Source organism: Aplidium turbinatum, chromosome 7, assembly GCF_918807975.1.
Source record: "Aplidium turbinatum chromosome 7, kaAplTurb1.1, whole genome shotgun sequence".
Classification (NCBI taxonomy): Eukaryota; Metazoa; Chordata; class Ascidiacea; order Aplousobranchia; family Polyclinidae; genus Aplidium; species Aplidium turbinatum.
The window spans coordinates 17,676,688-17,699,775 of NC_137478.1; the positions used below are offsets into that span (position 1 = coordinate 17,676,688).

The following is a 23,088-nucleotide window of genomic DNA, read 5'->3' on the forward strand; positions in this document are numbered from 1 at the left end:
GTTTTGGCCCGCCAACTACAATTTGCAAAAATGCTGCGGGCCGGATAATTTTGCTTGGCGGGCCGGATCCGGCCCGTAGGTTGCCGACCCCTGATCTACAAGTACATAAATTTACTGTGCTCAGAATTGAAAATGTATTATTAAACTAGAGACTGCAAAGTTCATGCACAAAAATGTGCACAAAATGCTACCATAGGCCTTTGCTGGCTGATTTGCTGATGTAAATGAAATTCACCATAATGGAATCCTTCCAAAAAAAAAAAAGATTTAAATTTGCAATCAATAAAATAAAACTTTGGTCAGAAGATGCTATGTTTCAATGGAGTGTTACTAAGGAATTAAATACCAAAAGAATTTAAAGAAACACCTTACAGTACTTTTAAATTTAAATATAAATGTTTCTTAAAACATTTGTACAGTAATCACTTCTAAAACATATCATCTACTTATCTCCTCGCACAGAGTCTTTATGTTGCTTTGTTTTTATTATTTCACTGCATTATGTTGTATCGGTATTATGTTCTTTAATTTTTGGGTTTTGCTTATACGTTCAAGTAGCAGGTAACTAGTGGCCTTTTGGTCTTTCGCTGCCATCCTTGCTGACTGAATTTTTGTTTTTCATTGTGTGGTGTTTATATTTGTTTATTTGCCAGCAGAAAGAATAAATAAACTGAACTGAGTGCAGTTGTAATTCAAAATTATATCTAAATCTTACATTTAGCACCATCACCACACATTATAAAGCCGTTCGTTGAAACCCAATTACTTTTAACAAATTAGTTTTAAAAAACATTTGATTGTAATAGTATCAAATTGGTGACGAGTATTGTAATTTCAAACCCTTTTTATTAATCCTCTTTGCGTACAATCTCATATCTCAAGAATGACAAAACCCATTGAGATGATCTTGCATCCAAAATAGATTTCTGATCAGGTATGATTTCATATCATTCATACACCGGTGTGAGGATACCATCACATAAGAGGAAGGAAACAGCGGAATGACCCGTTTTGGAGAATCCGATCCGGAGAGTTCAATTCGGTGAAATCTCGATTCCGAGACAGGCTTTTTTGGAAAAAGCCTTTTACGGAGATTTTTTGAAAATCCATTGACGCATTCTGTAAATCCAACCACGCCTTCTGTTTCTAAACAATTCACATTCTAAACTGCTTCTTAGATTTTAACTTAGTTGATTATGTCAAACGCTATTTGGCAACTGTCTTTTTTTCGTTGACACTTTTTCGCTGAGACTTCATCTCATTAACCTCTATTGTAAATCATGAAACGCTGTTGGAGCAAATCGGTGTTGCAATTGATTGGCAAAATGACCATTGCATTTACAAGCGCGCCGCACCAGTCTGCAAAACAGTTTTTTTTAAATGAATCAACCTATTCAGACGTGAAATCAATATAAAGAAAAACGATAGGCCAACTGAGGGATTCAACAAATATTTAAACATTGAATCAATGTAAATACGAACTGTTAGGCTAATTGAGTTTTTTGAACAAATTGAATGGCTTTTGTAAATGTTTTTCCAGTAAAAGTTTCCTTTTGTACACGACTTAAATGTCTGGGGCTACCGTACCGAAATTGAACTTGACCAATTAAGCGGTTGCAAACATATTCCTTTTCAATGAAACCTATAGGCTACCACGCTTGGTTTGCCTTTACATTATATTCAACGTGTTGTTGACCATCAAAAATTCTTTGAATGTTTTGAGTTACAGCATCTTTTCGTGAAAAAGGTTGTTTTGATGTAAAACAAAAATTTTGAAAAGTCTGTTCAAAATACTAACTTAAGGCTGAAGGCACTCAAAAGTAAACACTGGATGAGATATATTTGAAATACCAGATAAAATCAACAAATAGCTTATTTAAAAAATGAATGACATGACGAATGACATAAACATGACGCAAAGAAGGATGAAACAATATCGATTCTATAGCCCAGAATGTGTATGTTGCGAAATGGCTGCACGGCTAAAAATGTTTGGAAACTACTGCCATAGCTTATGCATATAGATCGTCTTTACAACAATCCAATCCATCAATGCATTACAAACATCAACAATCCAATCATTCATTTCATTCATTTCTCTATTGTAAGTTAATTCCTTTCAATATACAATACATATTACATATGCCGCTGTGATTTTACAATTCTCCGAAAAAGGCTTTCTCCGAAAAAGGCTGTTTCCGAATAGAGAATTCTCCGAATCGGATTCTCCGAATAGTAGCGGACCCAGGAAACAGCTGTCATGATCGACAACTCTTGTGCATTTTTGATTATCTCGCTTTGACCACGAACATTTAACAACCAACACATGCAAACATACTGTACACCAAACTTTCTTGCAACATTTGGAAAGTTAATCATAAATTGCTTTAAAAAAACTCACCTTTTTGTGCAAACATGAGGTTGGGCTCTGATAAAGTAACTAACTCTCTAGCATGATCTTCAGAAACGTATGGATAGAGTATTTCATTGAGCTTGGGATCGCGTTGCGTCGTGTTGATGAATTCCTGTGCTTTTGTGTGGGTGATGTACATACGGCGAGCTCCTCTTCTCCTGTTAACACAAAAGAACCACCAGTGGTTGCTGCCATAGGCGTCAATTTTTTCTTAGAAGAGAGGAATTCTGAGTGGGCGAGAGTTTTCAAACAGATTTCATTGAATGTGTATGTTTGCAAATTCGCAATGGTTAGTCTTTCTCATGAAAACTGCGTCGCTGCAGCAATTAGGCTTTAAGAGGTTTGATGTTTGCTTTCTTGCGCCTTGCGATCTTATGAGCGCAGCTAAACTAAACAAACTTCTTTTATGTTTTCCTTTGCAACCTAAAAAGCGCGTGACTCGTGACCTGTTTAAAGTGGCGCCTTCGGATTTGCCGCAAAATGTTTGGACAGGTGACTGCTGACTGAACCTTCCCGAACCGGAAGCTGATCAAGCAGCATGCTAACGTTAAATGGAGCAGGTAAATTTCCATGGCTCATGCTTCCATGGCTCTACAACTACCGGGTACCGGTGCATGCCTGAGACATTGACTTCACCACTGTCCACCCTTGAAGCACTGCTTTCTTCATCAATGTCATCTGTACGTTTATTCGTGCTGGACGTGGCTTCTTCAGCGTTATCATCTCGACGCCTTTTGGAAGCTGGTTTTAAGAATGAGCGAATAGATATTTGACTTTGCTTAATGTTTAACTTTTTAATAACGAAATGGCAACATCGCGCGGTGCCCAAATTTATACCCAGCAACAAGTTTGTGAGGAAAGATTTTTAAAAAGCGATTGTTTCAGTACGTCTTTATCTTTAGTTTGTATTGGTTATTTTATTGTCATGTTCATTATGATGTCATATTCATATTCCTTTACACTGACCCGGAACTGAAGTTTGATTGTGATGTAACCAAAATGAGACCATTTGGAGAAAAGATCAAACGTGGCTTTCTCTCACCAGGAATTGCCAGCGTGTGGCAGTTGCCATAGCAACAACAATGCAATGAGTAGTGAGTACCGCCTTTTTTCAACGCAGCGTATTGCGGAATTGCTTTGTTCTGTCGGATACCTAGCGAGAGACAAAGCGTAAAACATGAAGTTGCGCTGCAGTTGGTTGGATAATTCAGCGTTGGATAAAAACGGAAATAATTGTAACAAACACTTCATAAGTGTCATGAAAACAGGGTGGGCGAAACATATTTTGCCCACCCGGCCCACCCTATTTCGACGCCTATGGTTGCTGCCATTCCTTTTTGCAAATATAACAATTTAGCGATATGAATGGCAGAGGAACAATTAAACACATTCTGCATTGACATCTAAATTATGTCATTGAATGAACAAACTTCTGTTATTAACCATTTTTGGTTTAACAAGTATAATGAATTGTGTATGTTTTTCCAGTTACACTCACCTCACCTTACATACAAAACTTATTGCGTTTTACAAAGTCAATTACAAGGAGTGAAGTATTTGAGAAGATTAAACCTTGAAAGTAGCATTGTCATGGTACTTTCTTCTATCCTTAATATATATAACAACAACAAAACATTTTGAGTTGTATACACAAACTGTAACATAAAATTTGGTCACAAATTACAAACAATCAGAAAGTTGAGCAATTAATTGAATCTTGAATTGGCACACCACGACAATTTCACATTGTTGGTTCAAAAAAGTATGAGTGCAAAGATTTTATTCACAGATGAGAAAACTATAATGCAAGTTTATTGACACAGGTAGCTAAAGCGAAAGTACGGGTAATCAGGTACTGAATTTTTATAACGTGTAATTATTTCAAAAATAAAAACAATTAACACAGCACTTCATTGCATAAGAATGTGACTAAAGGACTTTCAAAACCGGGAGTTGCACAACAAATTTCATAGGTTACGACTACATTAATTTTCCACAAAGTGTTGCTTATGCAAGTTGTACTTTTTCAAACGTTTGATGCACAAATACATATCCTGATTAGTAGGGTAGTTCTTATTTGGCAAAAAGTGAAAATTTTTGAATTTTGCTTGGGACACCAGGCTTTTAAATGGTGAGGTTGTCAGAAAAAATAATTCCTGCAAAAAAAAATTGAATTTGATTTAGGGGTGGTCCTCATCCCTTAAAGTTTTGCGCCCTCCTCCAAAATACCAAATCTGCATATCTCAAAAACTGTTTGAGCTGGAGATACGGTTTTTGTGTCAAAAGATGCAGAAAGCATGATTTCCTATCTGCTTTCTAATCAGTGATTGCGTCTATCTATGAGTAGAGTAGAAAAGCAGTTATTTAGAAAAAAAATGTTTTAGGTATTCTAGCATTCTTGTGGCACTGTGGCTCCAAATGTCTGGCATGGTTGAAAAGATACTATTCTGCTTGCCTGACCCTCCAGGCCATACCTAAAATCTGACGAAAAGCAACTGTAGTGGCAGTACCTAAACCAAACAAGCCAGCTGATGATCCCAAGAGCTATCGCCCAATATCACAATTCTGCGTCCCATACAAGGTCCTGGAACGGCTCCTGCTAACTAGACTCGAGCCAGTTGTTGATCTCCAGCTACCAAAAGAACAAGTTGGATTTTGGCGCGGACGCTGTACGACTCATCAAGCAGTCAAGCTGACCGAGGATATTGAGGAAAGTTTCGAGAAGGGCAACAAAGCAGGAATAATCTTGGTGGACCTCACTGCTGCCTATGACACTGTGTGGCACCAAGGGCTAACCCTAAAGCTTCTCCGCATGATCCCAGACAAAAAGGTGGTGCAATTTCTCGCAAATATTCTTGCAAATCAAACCTTTTTACTTAAGACAAGTGACGGGCAGTGCAGCCGGCACAGCCGCTTAAAAAACGGTGTTCCGCAGGGATCATGCTTATCACCCCTACTATTTAACATCTACATTAGTGACATGCCAGAGACTATGTCACGCCAGTACAGCTATGCTGATAATCTGGCACTCAATACTTAATTCTGACAAGTCCTGGCATGTGGTAGAGGAAGCACTTACAGATGACATGGCCCAAATCGCAGACTACCTGAAGCTGTGGATGCTGAAATTGAGCCTGGAAAAGACCACCATCACACCTTTTCACCTTTGCAACATGGAATCTACGCGCAAATTGTAAGTCTCTCTCAACGGAAACCCACTCCCACACAACCCGTGTCCCACCTACCTAGGAGTGAAGCTCGACCGACAATTAACCTACAAACACCATGCTGAAGCCCTCCATGCTAAGCTATCAGCATGCAACAACTTGCTGAGATGCCTAGCTGGAACATCCTGGGGTGCTAGAACATCCACACTCCGTACAAGTGCTCTTGCACTTGTTTACAGCACCTCCGAATATGCTTCCCCCACTTGGTGCCACAGCGTACACACTTCCAAAATTGACACTGCCCTCAACACCACCATGAGAATAATCACCGGTTGCCTGCTTCCAACTCCCACTGACTTTCTGCTGGTACTATCAGGCATCGCCCCAGGTAGACTTCGTAAGAAAACCATGTACGTAGTCTGGTCCTACAAGCTATGTCAAGGGATGACCACCTCCTCAACCAGATTGTTCTAAACTCGCACTCCCAAAAGCCCCAGCGCTTGAAATCTCGACGCCCGTTCTCCCGACATGCTGCAGCTATCTGCAAATCGAACTTCCACATTTCCGAAGTTTGGAACCGTGAATGGAGAGAAGTTGCGAGACCAACCCAATTCACAGTCCTTTCCAATACCAACAGTACACCCTACCTGGAGCAGAACTACCCCAGAAGGAATGGGTGAAGCTCAATCGCTTGCGAACTGGAGTGGGCCGTTTTAGCAGCAACATGTTCCAGTGGGGCCTCGCTGATTCACCATCTTGTGCCTGTGGCTCAGATTTTCAAACTGCACACCACATTATCTATCAATGTCCTGTATACCGACCACAAGATAGACATGTGGACCTAACAACGCTCGATGAATACACAATCCATTGGCTGCTGCGCCTGGATGTAACAACGTAATCTGTGGCAGCCTCAAACGCAAGAAGAAGAGTTATGGCCAATCCTGTCAGAAAATATAAAACTTGCTCTCACGTACAAATCAGAAAAGACGTTGTCCATCTCTTGCCGTTGACAGCATAGCTGAAGAAGCTTCTTAAATCTCGCCAGTTGAAATTCGCCTGGTTCAATTGTTTTCTGAAAAATAACAAGCAAGCATTCCTATTTTTAACATTTTGGTGGCTGAGTAGGCTACCTTTATACGTATTTCTTTATAGGTTTTGTTCGGTTTTACAACACTAGACAGAAAAAGAAACTCTTTTTCTTCTTTTCTACATAACGTACGGATAACAATTCAGGTTTACTTCATTGTTGTTGTGCTTCAACTGAAGTAAATGTACAAGGGCTGAGGGTTAAAAGCACCTAGAACTGAGCAGCACATTTTTGCACACATCGAAAGTATTTCTCTTCCCTGGTGACACATATAAATGACTCAATTTATTAAAACATTTTGAAGCAAAAATCAAGTAGGATAGGTTTCAGTTATAGCTAGTAGATATATAATTATATATAGATATAGCTAGTAGGAATGGTTTTATGCTGAAAACACAACTTTTACTAAAATTATCTAACTATCTTGTTAGACATTTTATAAGCATAATATTTCTCTTGAAGACGTGAATATTTTTCTCTTTGAGAACGACCTTTTTCAATACGGTACATTTCAAGTTAATTGAAACACTGTGTCAGGCTTCTCCGTAAGAGATGGTCGACCAATTTAAATCTCCACCTCTAAGACTGCTTTGTAGGAGACAAACTGAAGTTTTTTTCAACACCTAAAACTGTTTGTAGCATAATGCTCTGCATCTCCGTAGGCTTCTATCTCTATCGGCCAACAAGGTGATTAAATTCCAGTAAGATACCCAATATCATATCTTTTCAGCAGCTGAATAAGTCCAAATAAGTTCAAGACTTGACGACCTGATTGATCTGAGCATCAGTTCACGCAAAGTTTCTCGGAGAATCAGTAATAAGTCGATTCTAATCAACAAATTAGATTTGGTGCATCCAAACTGATATAAATACAATAGTGCAGTTGCTTTAACATCATATCACATATTGATCGTCTACTGGTGATGAAACAAAGGGAGCTCATTATTTTGTGTTAAAAAAAAAGTACATTGCTGACTTTCCTCAAAGTTTACAAACAAGGACACTAGGACAGGTTAAAACTTAACTGATTGCTGGGAACATTTCCACAAAATATTGCAATACTCAACTCGTATAGCTGATGATGCAAAATATAAAAGTTCAAATTATCCCATTTATTTGCCTGGTAAACAACTGAACATTCTCGTTCAATGTTGAAACATATTATATTTAGAAAACGTAACTGGAAACAATTTTTACAGTCTTTTTTTTTTTTACAGTCTCATTGGTGCAGTATGTACACTGTGTAATGGATTTGACCATGGAGCTATACACTCTGCGTGGCAATTTTCCAATTTGTGGTTTCTAAAGAGACCACAAAATTGGTACTTTTGCCAACCTTGCCAAAGTGCTCAACTGCAAGCAGTGAGCGATGCACATTGCACAGTGCAGTCAGTGCAACGGTAAGGTGTTTCCAGCAAACCAATAGTGCCCATAAATATATTATAGCCAACATGTTGAATAGGGGTTTCAATGACGTGGTGTGTTTAGACAAGTGTTTTCGTAGAACCGAAAACAATTAGGGATGTCAAAAAACATTTTACTGTATTACCAATAGTTTATATTACTTTACGTTGAAGGAACTTAATGATTATGCTTCTGTTCGGTTCAATGCAAGACTACATTTTTAAGCTAAAATTATTAAACTACACTTATATATGTATCTTAAGCTTAGAAGGCGGGGCAATTACATCATGATGCATTGCGTGGATATAGGTTGGCGGTTTTCCGGCCACAATGGGCTCCCTTTGACTGGCACTTTGGCAAGCATTTTATTTTTCGGTTTGGCAGGGGTGGTGTTGTTAGCCATGGTTAATTTTGATTTAAATGTGTTTGAAACAATGATTTTACAGCTAACCTGAGTGAAATATTAAATGTTGAAATTCATAGTGTTTGATTATCAGGTTGTCAGGTATCAGTAGTCACTCTCTTGGACCACGGTTGGGTGAGTTCACTAGTTTTTTTAATTTTAAATAGAGCCGCAGACAAATAAAACCTAAACATATGAACGAAACCTGTTTTTCCAAGCGTTTTGGTCATTTTAAGTGTACGTAAAATACACACATGTATAATATAATATGCTTTGTGTCCTTTTTAGACTAGTTGTAAAAATTTTTGGCTTTTTTTGCTATTTTTGGCTGGTTTGAAACCTGTTTTTGGCTGAAAAATTTTGTTGGCTCTGGCAACGCTGCATGAGTACGTAGAGTTCGCATACTATGGACCCGCGCTACTATAAATCTGCCTAGTATAACAAGCTGAAACTAAGACTGCATGAAGAATTATATGTAGTACCATTTTGCTGGTTCCTTTTCTTCAGTGAGAACTTTATGCATAACAACGATCACAAAAAGGCGAAATACAAAAGACAAAATTCACCGTTAGCGCAACTGTACCGAAGGCGCAGCGCAATTGATTAATCGTCATAATTCCCATAAAATCCATTAGCTTAATTCTAAGCACAAATTACATTACAAGGAATTTGTTATGATACAAGACCTGTATCAAACCCACATCTTTCACTCAGCACTTTCTTTTGATTGCGCAAAATCCGCCATATTTTCTAGCAAAACAAAATTTCTTTGATCGAATGTGACAATGTCAAAGGAAAAATATCGGAGTGGTGAAGTGACCCATAATTGTGTGACGTTTCAAGCACGCATAGTTTTTGAAAAAAAGTTGGTTTCCCAGTGCTAATGTCGCAATTAACACCGGAAGTAAGTAACATCTTCTTCCAGCTTCTAGTAATGTCACATTGTTAAAGTTTGTAATAAAAAAGGTCGTTCTATACCCCTTCAAGAGAAACATTATTCTCACAAAACCTTTAGATAGGTAGAAATGTTTAGAAAAAACAATGTTTTTGACAAAAAAAATTATGATACGAGTTTGTTGCTGCAAAATAAGTCTTTTTTCTGTGTTACTTGGGAAGAGAAGTAGCCACTAGCCACAAACAGGTGAATGACAGCACAGCAGTTGAATTAAATAATATTGTAAGATTGATGTAGTTGACAGGGCACAGTGCTGGACCAAAAACGTTCAATATAATTATCCTGCAAAATCCTCCAACGTCTTGTACATGAGCACAAACTCTTGTGTCAAACCAAATATATAGGCTACATCACAAAATACATCTAACATACATTACAATACGTATTAGTGGCAATATCACACTTGATAGTGAAAAGGCAAAGATCAGCAGCATGCGAACAGAAACAGTGATAACGAACTGCATTGCATTATGTGACTTTGTTCCCAGTTATCAGCAGAAGGCTGAGTGCCTACTTTATCAGCCAGCATTTAATGTCACTCGCTATAACAATGGGCCTCGACGCCAGACATACAGATCCTATAACAATACGAATTAGGGTGCTTACAACCTCCGTGTTTTTTACTTTTTTTGTATAATACTATTGACTTTTAGATTTGTGAGAATGTTCCACTAGCCAAGAAACTTTGCTGGCCCAAAAATCAGTAGAATTGGGGCACGTTTATGTGGGCCACCATCCCATTAAAATTTTCAGGGTTGCCATTTAGGAAATATTGAATTATTTTCATGTTTCTTAGCAGAATTTGTATGTTTCAATGAAATAATGTGCATAAAACTCATAAAAAGTATGCTTGTGCGACTATCTATTGTACAGGGAATTAAAAGAATATGCTTGTCTATATGAGATCTCCGTGAATTCACATTTTTTACGCGTTGCAATAGCTAAAAATACAACTCCAGTGAGCATAAATGGTCTAACCTACTAATTTCGCACTGGAAATAGATCAAATACACATAGGAAGTTAACAATAGGCTAGTAAGTTTGCTACATGAAAGCCTGGTATTGAATCTGTAGCCTATATATTACAGTAACTGCAAACTTTTACTAACACATTTTGTCACAGAGAGCAATGTGATCGTAAGCTGCGCCCTTTTGGGGCAAATTTTTAATTTCAATTGGGAGGATATCTAAATATCTGTGTATGCCAGAAAAATGAAGGCATGTAAAAAAAAAATTTTTTTCGTCAATGTTTAGACCCTGCTGTCGGCCCCGGAACATTTGCAGGTTACCAGAATTTTGAAATCCTTATAAAATCTTAATCTTTTGTGCTAGGTAGGGCATGTTGGTATTCATTTCTATTGTTTTTGGATAATTAATCTATTTGTCAAGTTTACAGACAAATTTAGACAAGTTTTTAAATTTTAATTTTTGCAACGGTGACAAATTTTCTTGCATTTTATGTAAATTTTTGTGGTTTCTGAAGGTTATGATAGTAGCAAGTTGGATTTACTGCTTCTGGTACATTCTGAAATAGTATAAATAGACTCATTTGTTAAACATTTTAACAAAAACAATGGCTAAGGAAGTCCAGACGAAAAAATAGTATTATAATTCTTATTTATGTAACAAATTACATCACAGGCAGATAGGTATATATATATGCTGTTTCTCCACCCATTAACTTGATTCCGATTTCACCTTCCAGGATACTACGAATATACCTACCTGACTTATTCTATTAAATGTATTGTATTAGCTGAGTGTAAGAATGGCATAACGATCTTCAATAAAAGATGATCCTTTAGAAATAGGAAAGTATGAGTCACTGAATACATCCGAATTTCCGCTTCGTTTGAATGTACTCAGACATTTTCTCTATCTCCATACATTTCAATTTATGAATTCCACAACATCTAATCAACTGCACAATTAACTCTACGAAGATGTCATCAACATATGAAGAGCTTGTTTCCAAAACCGCTTACATCCACTTTCGGTGATTTCGAGAAAACTACGAAAAACGTTTATGACAGTTTCACTTGGTAAATGTAATGCGTTTTTGATTTCTAACGATGTATAACTACCTACTGAATTGAGCCATGACGTTTGTCCAGATCTAAGGAATATTAGAGGGCTTAAAATCGCCTTTTTGTAAAATTAAAAATGTGGATATAAGCGGTTTTGGAAATAAACTGGAGAATAAAAACTGCCAGAATGAAAGAAACCAATTTTTGAAACCATTTTTCCAAGCTGACCACCACTAATTCATCACCACAATCCAAATCCACTTTAAACAAAGCAAAAAAACACAGTTATAAAGCTCAAGTAGGCTACTAAGCACCGTTGGTAACTGCAACAATAGGCTACAAGCCTACAACAGTGCTTATCAGTGTTGCCAGATAGTAGATGCTTCAAACTACCAAACACATTTCAAATTTTGCCAAACTGACCAGAGACTGACTGACAACCCACCAAAAATGTTGGCCAAAATTCTGCCAACTCAAAATTTTACTGCCAACAACGTAAAATTCTGCCAAATCTCGAATTTGGTAGTGAAATTTGCCAAATGGTAACACTGCTGCTTATCACGAAACGATGACGAAAACAGTTTAACAATCAGCGATATGTCACGTGATACAATGGCTTAATATGATTGGTTAATTGTGGATACAAGTGGTTTTGGAAACAAAGCGTGATGGCGCGTAAGCGGTTTTGGAAGAAAACGCAATTTTTAGTGTCGAATTTGAAGCAGAAAGAGAAGGTTTTGGAAAAAAAGGAATGGATAGTAGGTACCTATGGTAATACTCTACCTAATGACACTCTAAACTCAATTTTGGTAAAAGTGGCGCTTAAGCGGTTTTGGAAACTGGGCTCTTCATATATTCATCTGCATCTATAGCAGCCACAAAGTGCAAGAGACCATCATAGACCAAATAAAAGAGCTTGAAACCAAAAGAAAGACTGTGAACAAAAACAAGAATAACCAGCAGATTCTTAGATTCAATAAAAAAAAATTTTGGAAGTCTTAACTTGAAAATTTGTATTCTACAGGAAAATGTGTCGTGGATCATCTAACCTCAATAAAAATTAACATATCTAACGTATGTGTTATTTGAGGAGATGGTACAAACTCTAATACTAGCTGGAAGGATAGTTCAATGGCCCATATCGAAAGAAGTATAGGAAGACCTTGTCAGCGATTAGTTTGCTTACTTCACCACTGCAAGCTATCACTTTGCAAACTTTTTGAACACATTGATGGATCAACTTCAGGGCCAAACAGTTTTAATGGCCCAATCGGAAAAATGCTTGCCAAAAATGTATGGGAAATGGAGCCACTACTATTTGAACCACTAAATAATGTACATAATATTCCAAAATATCCTGAAATTTCGGTTCAAGTTGAGCAGAATCTCTCAAATGATGCAAAGCACCTGCATAAACTGGGCAAGGCGACCAATAGTGGAAATCTTCCAGAAAGTTTGATCAAGAAAAAAATTGGCCCAAGTGTCACTCGCGTTGGTTAACTCTAACTTATTGAACCTAAGAATCTGCTGGTTATTCTTGTTTTTGTTCACAGTCTTTCTTTTGGTTTCAAGCTCTTTTATTTGGTCTAAGATGGTCTCTTGCACTTTGTGGCTGCTATAGATGCTGATGAATTATGTTGTTGATGTCTTCGTAGAGTTGATTGTGCAGTTGACTAGATGTTGTGGAATTCATAAATTGAAATGTACGGAGATAGACAAAATGTCTGAGTACATTCAAACGAAGCGGAAGTTCGGATGTATTCAGTGACTCATACTTTCCTATTTCTAAAGGATCATCCTTTATTGAAGATCGTTATGCCATTCTTACACTCAGCTAATACAATATATTTAATAGAATAAGTCAGGTAGGTATATTCGTAGTATTCTGGAAAGTGAAATCGGAATCAAGTTAATGGGTGGAGAAACAGCATACATACCTACATGCCTGTGCTGTAATTTGTTACATAAATAAGAATTATAATACTATTTTTTCGTCTGGACTTCCTTAGCCATTGTTTTTGTTAAAATGTTTAACTAATGAGTCTATTTATACTATTTCAGAATGTACCAGAAGCAGTAAATCCAACTTGCTACTATCATAACCTTCAGAAACCACAAAAATTTACATAAAATGCAAGAAAATTTGTCACCGTTGCAAAAATTAAAATTTAAAAACATGTCTAAATTTGTCTGTAAACTTAACAAATGGATTAATTATCCAAAAACAATAGAAATGAATACAAACATGCCCTACCTAGCACAAAAGATTAAGACTTTATAAGGATTTCAAAATTCTGGTAACCTGCAAATGTTCCGGGGCCGACAGCAGGGTCTAAACATTGACGAAAAAAATTTTTTTTTTACATGCCTTTATTTTTCAGGCATACACAGATATTTAGATATCCCCCCAATTGAAATTAAAAATTTACCCCAAAAGTGATCGACTAGCCTAATCTGTGCAAGAGAATATTAGTTTTTTCTCAAATTAGGTGCGTCTTTTCTGTTGGCTTCCATTATTTGTCAAGTGTTTTAATAGTGTTCCTCATTTCTGGCACTACGTAGGTAATCGGTGCTCAGCTTAACTCCACGTTCAGCCATATCATTTGTGACATCTCTAAAACAGAGAAGAAGAACCGAGAGTTCATTGTGATAAAATCTGTCAGTTTTGATTCCATATTGATCTCTGACGGAAAACGTGGTTTCCCGTAGCTAGCCAGTACCAACCTGATCTGCTGCTATGAAAGCAGAATCTGTAGGTTTTACACGTATAAGCTCATCAGCCATTTGACGTTTTTCCTCTTCCTGAACCTCAGAGTTGAACAGTGCAAGTGGTACCACCAATGCAATATGTACAGTAGACGAGTGAAATAAAGGTCATGAGGTCTTTCAGTTCAGCCACTTGTGTTACTGATGTGATAGTTCCCTTAGGTAACTCAGCTAGATTTGATTTTCCAGGAGCACCAATTTATAGGAATTAATCAATTTGGCCATCCATCTGGCCTTGTGTGTAGCGGTGTAGCCCCAGGACATTATAATTTTACATTTTGTAGACCAGGACTGACATTGACATAAGCAATGCACAAGTTCATAAGATCTGTATAATCGCCTCGAATGAACTCATATTTGTTTTGTGCAAGTTGAACAACGTCATCTTTGAGGTTCTGAATGAGATTGTGTGTTGTTACTGGAAAGCTGTTAAGTGTTAATATCCAGTATAATATGGAATAGAATTCCAGTTCTTGGGGAGACTCATAAAGATGATCATTTGTGGTGATTTTGAAACTTCTAGCTTCAAATCTTCAAAGATACATGACACAACGATTTCACCGATGTTATGTAAGCAACCTGACTAGAGAAGAGCATGTTCCTTATCTTAAGAGCTACAGTAGAAAACAGTTTTTGTGTTTCTTTTTAAAAGTATTTATTGTCATTTTTCTGCATTCAGAATCCTTTTTTTTTTTTTCATTCTGACTAGTGCAAATGAAATAGAGTCAAATCTGGCTATTGTGGCTGTCCTGTATGTCATCATTGATTTTAAGAAAGTTATGTCTTAAGGATTTGATAAAAGCCTATATGTACTTCTTTGACAAATATGCTTCATAATCATTGAGTTTTGCAAGCGCAGATGCACTTGTTCGACTTGCTTTCTGTATTTTCCATAATTTCTCCTTGGTTATCTTTTGGCAACAGCAACAGGTCTGTTCCACTAACATCGGAGTTCCTCCCTTTTGATAAGACGAGGCAATTTGTACATATACCATTTTTGTTGCATCATATTTAGTGCGATTCTCACTAAATCTATCTTCAATATGAAATATGATGCTTCTAAATACCTGCCGAGCAGTGGGAAGACGATTGCCTGTTGCAATTGTTACATCCTCCTTTGTCACAGCATCACCCAGGCCGAATATTTTTGTCTACAGTGTTGTGGAAGCCATGTGGCTGGCTTCATATTTCACAGATTGACGTTACGGTACGTCTCTTCCAAAATGTTAAAATTGAACGAAAACAAAATGATAGTGGCCGTTGCTGACTTGGGAAGTAGACTTTTATCTATAATAATCCTATTGTGTACATTCGTATATACTTGTAGACTTAAACAATAAATACTATTAATACTATAAACTACAAAAAGTGCTCAATGCCAAGCAAAAAGCCAAGAAGAGCGAATTACATCAAATATAGTTACTACTCACTAAAAAATAAAAACCTCTACAGTCTGTTTCACCCTAAAAGGGTGGTCCTTATTCAAATAGAATTGAAATGAAATTGATTCCATTTGAATAAGGGCCGTCTGATGATCCCCCTTTTAGGGTGAAACAGGCTGTAGAGGTTTTTAGTGAATAGTAACTATATTTGATGTACTTGAAAACTTATGTTTCTGAAACAAATGAAAAAGAAACTATTATTATCACAACAAAAAACGAAAAAATTTCCAATTAAGCCTACAGTAGATATCTGGAAATTTTGAGTGGATGGTGGGTGGCCCACATAAATATGGTCCGATGTCATTGATTTTCGAGCCCAAAAAGTTTTTCTACAAGTGGAACATCCTCACAAATCTATAAGTCAATTGCAGCATAAGAGTCAATCCACAGATACAGCTAGGAACAATAAAATGTACAGCAAGCCTTAAAGCAGCCGGCTGCCATCGCGGCCATGGCCGCTAAGTAGTGCTTGAATGACCGCCTGTGCTACCTCCTCCGTCGGCCAAGTTTGGCCGCCGGTTTCTTCTAGCCAATTATTTAATTTCACAATAGAATGATCGTGGATTAAATGTCGAAAATATGTAGTATCAAAGAGTGACGCAGAATTAGGTCAGCGCATCATAGTCACTACTGTTGTATTGAATATATCCAGCTGCGATCACCAGCGCTGTAAGTCTTGTTTGCAATTCCCGATGTTTATTTTAACGAAGTGTTAATCCGAAGTGCTAATTTACATCAGCTGGCAATATTGTCGTTTTTATATCGATTCAATGTTGTCGGACATTGAATCGTTGTTAAAAAGGAGAACTAGGTTAGTTGACATCCGTGGGTAAAACACGTGTCTTCATAGTTGAAAACGCTGTGGGTTAGTGACTTCACACCCTCAATGGTGACATCATAACGGAATAAATGGTCAGGTTTTATGAAAGGCGGTATGCAGTTGAAACAATTTACTGAGCTGCGAGCAGTTAAAACAATTTAGGGTCGTTAGATGGTCCCGCAATACCGGATTACAATCCCGATAAAGCATTTAATGCGTGGTACAACGATTCTCTTGCAGGACGTCGCCCAGACTTCAACAACGCTAAGTGATCATTTTAACATTGTTGCAAGTTTAATGCTATTTACTTGTGCTATCGTTATTGTATTTGGCCTCCAAGCACGCAGATTTGGCCGCCGAGAAGGAGCTCTCGGTAGGCCACGATAGCTGCCGGAAAAAAACACGAGTTTTAAGGCCTGGTACAGTGTTAAATGACTACTGCAGAACAGATTAAAAACTTTATGTCTTGAAGGTGTGACAATAGAAAGTCCAACACTTTTAGCTAGGGTAGTCCTATATCTTTCGAAATAAAACTGTTAAACAGTAATCTGTTGTACTGACTTTGCTTCCTGAAGGAAATCCCACAGACGATAGAGCGTTCTCAATGCGTTTTGACTTTCCACCCAGTAGCTTAAACAGTCTGCAAAATAAACAAAATTTGTGCACAAGTGCAGGTGTGAAAGTTAATGAAATCTGACACACACACACAGCAAGTGGATTGGTCATGTCTAGGGGCGGATTCAAGGTACAAGCAATTTCTTGATAACGTTTTAACTAGGGATGGGCAAAATAGAATAATTAGCTATTCTAAAATACTGAAACCGAATATAGAATACACATATCTATTCTAGAATCGTCGGCTCCAGCTCGTGTCCGAGCATTGGTTTCGTCTTCAAATTGAATTTGGTTTTGGATGGTGATATCGTATGTGGCTTTGGAGGCCCAGTTTATCATGGAAAAGACGTAGGCAAAAGTCACATTGTATGGAGGGTGGGGGACGTGGTAATTTTAACTTTTCTTTTCTAGTGTTTCGTTTTTCTTGGGCTTTTTGTATCCTGTTCCGTGCCTTCCCTAATTCTTTTTCTCCAAAGTGGTCTGTCACTAGCAAGTAGTTCCCATGAATCCAAATCAATTTTTACATGATTGAGGGAGACTTTCAGCTGATCTTTGTATCTCATTTTTGGTCTTCCGGAGGGTCTCTTCCCTGTCTCTAGTTCACCATAAAGCATTATTCGTGGAAGCCTCGTTGGGTCCATTCGTATGACATGCCCTGTCCAGCAAAGGCAGTGTTGCAATATGGTGGCTTCCAAACTGGGCAGCCTAGCGCAATCAAGGATTGCATCGTTGGTAAGACAATCTTCCCAACCTAGCATTTGCCTCAGTTTCCTCTGCTTGAAATTTTCAAGAGGTTTGATGTCACGGCGGTATAATGTCCAGGTTTCACAAGCATAGAGAAGAGTAGATAGAACGACTGCCCGGAAGACCATAGTTTTTGTATGGATTGATATGGCATGGTTGTGGAAAACATGATGGTTAAGTCTTCCATAGGCACAGTGAGCTGCTTTTATACGTTGTTCAATATCCTTTGCACATGTTGGTGCTGTTGAAAGTATGCTACCAAGGTAAGAGAAGTAGTCTACTTTACCTAAAGGTCTTTCGTTGATATTGATCTCTGGGGAGGTGTGGTCAGGTGGCGTTTGGTTGAGTATCCTAGTTTTATCAGTGTTAACTTCCATTCCAAAATGCTCATAAGAGTTGTTGTAGATGGTGGCTATCGTTTGGAGATCATCAGGAGTCCAAACAGGTATGGCATTGTCATCGGCAAACTGTAACTCATGAATTGTATGAGCAGGGGTTTTCGACTTAGTACGGAAGCGAGCAAGACTGAAGAGCCCTCCGTCCATGCGACAGCGCATGTTGATACCAGGAGAGATTTGTGGGACCTCATTAAGCATTGCAGCCCCATACAGTGAAAGACATGAAGGTGCAAGAACGCATCCTTGTTTGAGTCCACCTGTAACGGAAAATGGGTCGGAGAGGGTGTTTTGGTAATAGACTCTGCCAAGCATGCCATCATGGAGAGCACGGATCAGAGTAATAAAGTCGTCAGGGCATCCAAATCGAGCAAGAACAGACCACATAGCAGGTCAAGGAACTTTATCAAATGCCTTTTTCAGGTCCCAAAAGATAAATGAAAGAGGTTGTTGTTGTTCTTGACACTTTTCTTGGAGTTGTCGAGCACAAAAGATCATATCTATAGTGCCGCGAGAAGGTCTAAAGCAGTGGTTCCCAAAGTGGGCGCCAGCGCCCCCCTGGGGGCGTTTGCGCTCATGAAGGGGGCGCTGGTTACAAAGTGGGCGTTTGGGGGGCGCTGAGAGTAAATCGGGGTAGTTACAAGAAGAGGATTGCAAAGCATTTTTGTCATGTTTCGCTTCAAAGAAGTGCAAAAGAAGACGGTGACTATAAGAGCTCTGTCGCAGATATTGTGGCAATTATGTTGGCAACTTCGTTCCGCAGTGCCTCACAAGTTAGTTGAGATCGTAACGTAACGCATGACAATTTGAAGCACTGCGATTACGCAAATCCGATTTTACAATCCGACAATATTTTGATCTAGCATTCGTCTTAATTTGTCTATGAAGACTGTCATCAAAGCAGTGAATAAAATTAAAGCGCACGCTCTGAATACACGCTCATCCAAACGATTGTGCAATGAGAATGATGAAGCTTTTGAGCGCTTACTACTCCACACCGAAGTACGATCGCTTTCCAAGAGAAATTGCCTTGCACGATTTTATTCCCTGTTTGAAACTATCGTGGAATTTCTAAATAGTTGTGACCCTGGCCTTGCAAATGACGTCCTGGTTGTGAGAAATGATATTGCCTACTTGTCAGACATATTTTCCAAATTTAATGAACTGAAATTATCCTATCAGGGTAGCGAAATAAGCTCGTGTTGTATCAGCGAAATTTAGCTAGACGAGAATTTTTCCAATTCTCAAGCTTGCATCAACTTGATACCAGTGACAAAGGCATATCTGTTGTTGATGTAGACGTACAGCAATCATCTTCAAGAAGTACACAAAGGCATGGGAGTTCGATTCCAGGATGTATTCCAGTTAGAAATCCATGACTGGATAATCGACCTCTTCTGTGATATTTCCGAACATGGAATTTTTGAGAAAGAACTGATAACATTGTAAAGCGATTTTGCACTCAAAACGAAGTTCAATATCTCGTATCAATCGTTCTGGCTACAGAACTAAATCAAAGAGAAATACCCTCACGTGTGGAATCGGGTCAAAGTTTTTATCATTGCCTTTCCCAGCTCATGCTTGGTGGAACGTGCTTTCAGTGCCGTGACAACGCTTCTGGATAACAAAAGAAACCGTCTTGATATAGTTAGATGGGGAGACTTAAGATTGTTCCCATCCTAATTGAAACCCGATCTCAAGAGGCTGATGGCATTGCACCAACCTCATCGGTCTCATTGGAGTTGGACTGTGATGAATGGAAAAAACTTTGATTTTACTTTTTTTGTCGAAGGGGGCGTTTGATACTCTGTTCGTTGTCCAGGGGGGCGCTATTAAAAAAAAGTTTGGGAAACACTGGTCTAAAGCCACATTGGGACTCTGGGAGTACGTCCTCAGCTAGCGTGATAAGACGATCAAGGAGAATGCGAGCAAAGATCTTGCTAGTGATGCTGAGGAGTGAGATACCAAGGTAATTGTTACAATCTTCTCTATCTCCTTTCTTAAACACTGTAACTATATTCGCATCTCTAAAGTCGCTTGGGAGTGTTTTTGTTTCCCATATCATAAGAATAAGCTGCATAAGGCGGTCCTTTACCTGGGGTCCTCCGTAAAGAAGAAACTCTAGTGGAATGTTGTCTGGTCCCGGAGCTTTGTTTTTCTTCATGTATTTGATAGCCTTATTGAGTTCATTCAGTGTAGGTGGAGTGGACATCCAATCGCGGGTGGGATATTGTGGAGTATTGCGAAGAAGGTCACCGTGAGGGGATGAGTGGTTATTTAACAGTGTTTCAAAATGCGACTTCCAACGATCAATGATTCCTTCGGTGTCAGTGATAATGTTTGAGCCAGCTGCGTCTTTTAGACCTCCCACCGATGACTTAGTCGGTCCAAAGATTTCTTTCGTCGCAGCGTAAAAGCTGCGCATATCTCGTTGGTCGGCATATTTTTGCAGATCTTCAGCTTTTTGTTGCCACCACTTGTTTTGGGCCTTACGAATTCCTTTTTGGCATGCTGTGGCAGCTTGTCGATGTTTTAGTTTGTTGCTTGGAGAAGGATTATTTTCAAAAGTGAGTCGTGCACATCGTTTACTTTCAATAAGGTTGGTGATTTCTTCGTCGTTTTCATCAAACCAGTCCTGCTTTTTCTTGTGTTTGTAACCAATTGTTGCTTCAGCTGCAGCGGACATTGCGCCTCGGAGTGTAGTCCATTGGTCTTCAACTGTGGCGTTATCTGGAAGACTTAGATCATGCAGGTTTTTATTAATAGCTTCTTAGAAGGATTGCAAGGTGTTGGGATCATGCAGCTTACTACAGTCAAAACGACGATGGGGAATGCTTGCCGAGATGTGTCTAGTTGGTTTACGGATCTCAATGTTCAGGCGGCACATCAAAAGGCGATGATCTGTCCAGCAATCATCTGCTCCTGGCATAGAGCGTGTGATTTTCACATCTTCTCGGTCTTTTGTTCTTGAGAGTACATAGTCAAGGGTGTGCCATTTCTTGGAGCGAGGGTGTCTCCATGTAGTCTTACGACAGTGAGGTAATTGGAAAAGAGTGTTTGTTACGATTAGATTTTGTTCAGCACAAAGACCCAGCAGAAGTTCTCCATTTGCATTGCATTTTCCAATACCATGATGGCCTATGACACCCTTCCACATGTGATGGTTCCTGCCAAATCTGGCATTGAAGTCACCTAGCACAACAAGTTTGTCTAGATAAGGAACTTTTTGGATAGCATGTGTGAGCTGGTTATAAAAGAAGATCTTGTCTTCCCCTTCAGATGTGAGTGTTGGAGCATAGACTGAGATCAGGGTGAGGTAGCGTTTCTTGGTGAGTGGAATTCTTATCGTCATCATTCGTTCATTGATTATACTTGGGACACGATTGTGTTGGTTTACAAGCTGGGAACGGATAGCAAATCCTACACCATGAATGCGCGGCTCGTCAGTGCTCTTTCCTTTCCAAAAGATGGTATAGCCAGATCCATTTTCTCTTATCCTGCACTCTCCAGCAAATCTGGTCTCGCTGAGAGCTGCCACATCGATGTTGAAGCATGCAAAATCTTTACATACCAAAGCTGTGTGACGTTCTGGTCGGTCAGTGTTGCTTTTGTCTTGTAGTGTACGGACGTTTCAAGCACCCAATAAGAAGGGTAGCTTAGTATTTATAGGTATAATATGTGTAGGTCGACCGCTATTTGGGTAATCTGCCAGCCGCGGCAAGCCGGCCAGATGAGATTTGCGGTGTTCGATGTTTACCCCACCTTTTCTAGGGGCTTCCCCATGTGGGGTGGGCTGCGGGAAATACTAGATAGGCCAGCTCAGACACGGGTCTTGCTACCGGAACCCAATGTCACCGCAGTTCATTGGGAGACGATCATCTCCAGTGGCAATGGATGTATATAACATAAAAACATGAGTACTTCAATTGCGCTATAAGAGTTACATTCCTTAGCATAATAACGTTATAACTAGGGATGGGAAAAATAGAATAATTAGCTATTCTAGAATACTGAAACCGAATATAGAATACAGACATCTATTCTAGAATAATTGACCGTTTGTAACACCAACACATTTTAATGATTTTACAAAAACAATGAACATCACAAAATTGCTTATTGCAGTGTAACAAATTTAGGCTTTTTAAATGTTCACCTGTCAAACGGGATCTCATCTTGGTGACAGTTAATGTTGAGCGATATATCGAATTAAAATTTTCGATACGATATCTTTTCAATATTTATATTTATTTCAATTTCGTTCGATGTTTTAACTATCACAGCCCTAACTCGTAACTGCAAACCCTTACAAAAACGTTGCCGAGGCCAAACGGCAAAAGTTGAAATTGCCTCGGCGATTGCTTTGAACGTTTATTACGAAAAAAATTGTACTAAAACATGTAAAACGAAAAATATACTAGAGTAGTCCATCACGATCACACTGTTTGATTTGTTGTGATGTAATAATGTCAAAAGTAGCGATAAAACGATCAATGCGATACGCACGCTGTTACGGTAATTCACGTTGAATAACTCACCGGGGGAAAAGTAAGTAATTTTGGGTTGATTCAACGTTCGAGTCAGCACAAATCAATTTAATTTTCCCGGCGGATTATATTGCGTAACAACAATGCCCAAAAAGAAATTTATGTTTGTTTTACATTAATTCGACATCTAGCGACGTTGAATTATCATAAAATAACGTTAATTGCTCTACCAGGTACCGGTAACAAATTAAAAGGTCCCTGCGAGAAGATTGCCTCGATTTACGTATGCACTAACATAGTTTCGGCACAATTGGGATACTGCAAGCAACACAAAGTCTATTTGATAAAGAACTAGCTTTC

At 38.6% G+C, this 23,088-nt stretch overlaps 1 protein-coding gene across 1 annotated transcript in view; it reads right to left on the reverse strand.

Annotated features, from left to right (window-relative positions):
- LOC145774883 (1-phosphatidylinositol 4,5-bisphosphate phosphodiesterase beta-1-like) overlaps positions 1 to 23,088 on the reverse strand; it is a 208,413-nt gene that overhangs the window by 131,884 nt on the left and 53,441 nt on the right. The window contains exons 7-10 of the mRNA XM_082586214.1: positions 17,049 to 17,127; positions 10,955 to 10,957; positions 6,558 to 6,655; positions 2,402 to 2,571 (exon numbers count right to left, since the gene is read on the reverse strand). Of these exons, the coding sequence (XP_082442340.1) occupies positions 2,402 to 2,571; positions 6,558 to 6,655; positions 10,955 to 10,957; positions 17,049 to 17,127 (350 nt within the window). The remainder of the gene's footprint in view (positions 1 to 2,401; positions 2,572 to 6,557; positions 6,656 to 10,954; positions 10,958 to 17,048; positions 17,128 to 23,088) is intronic.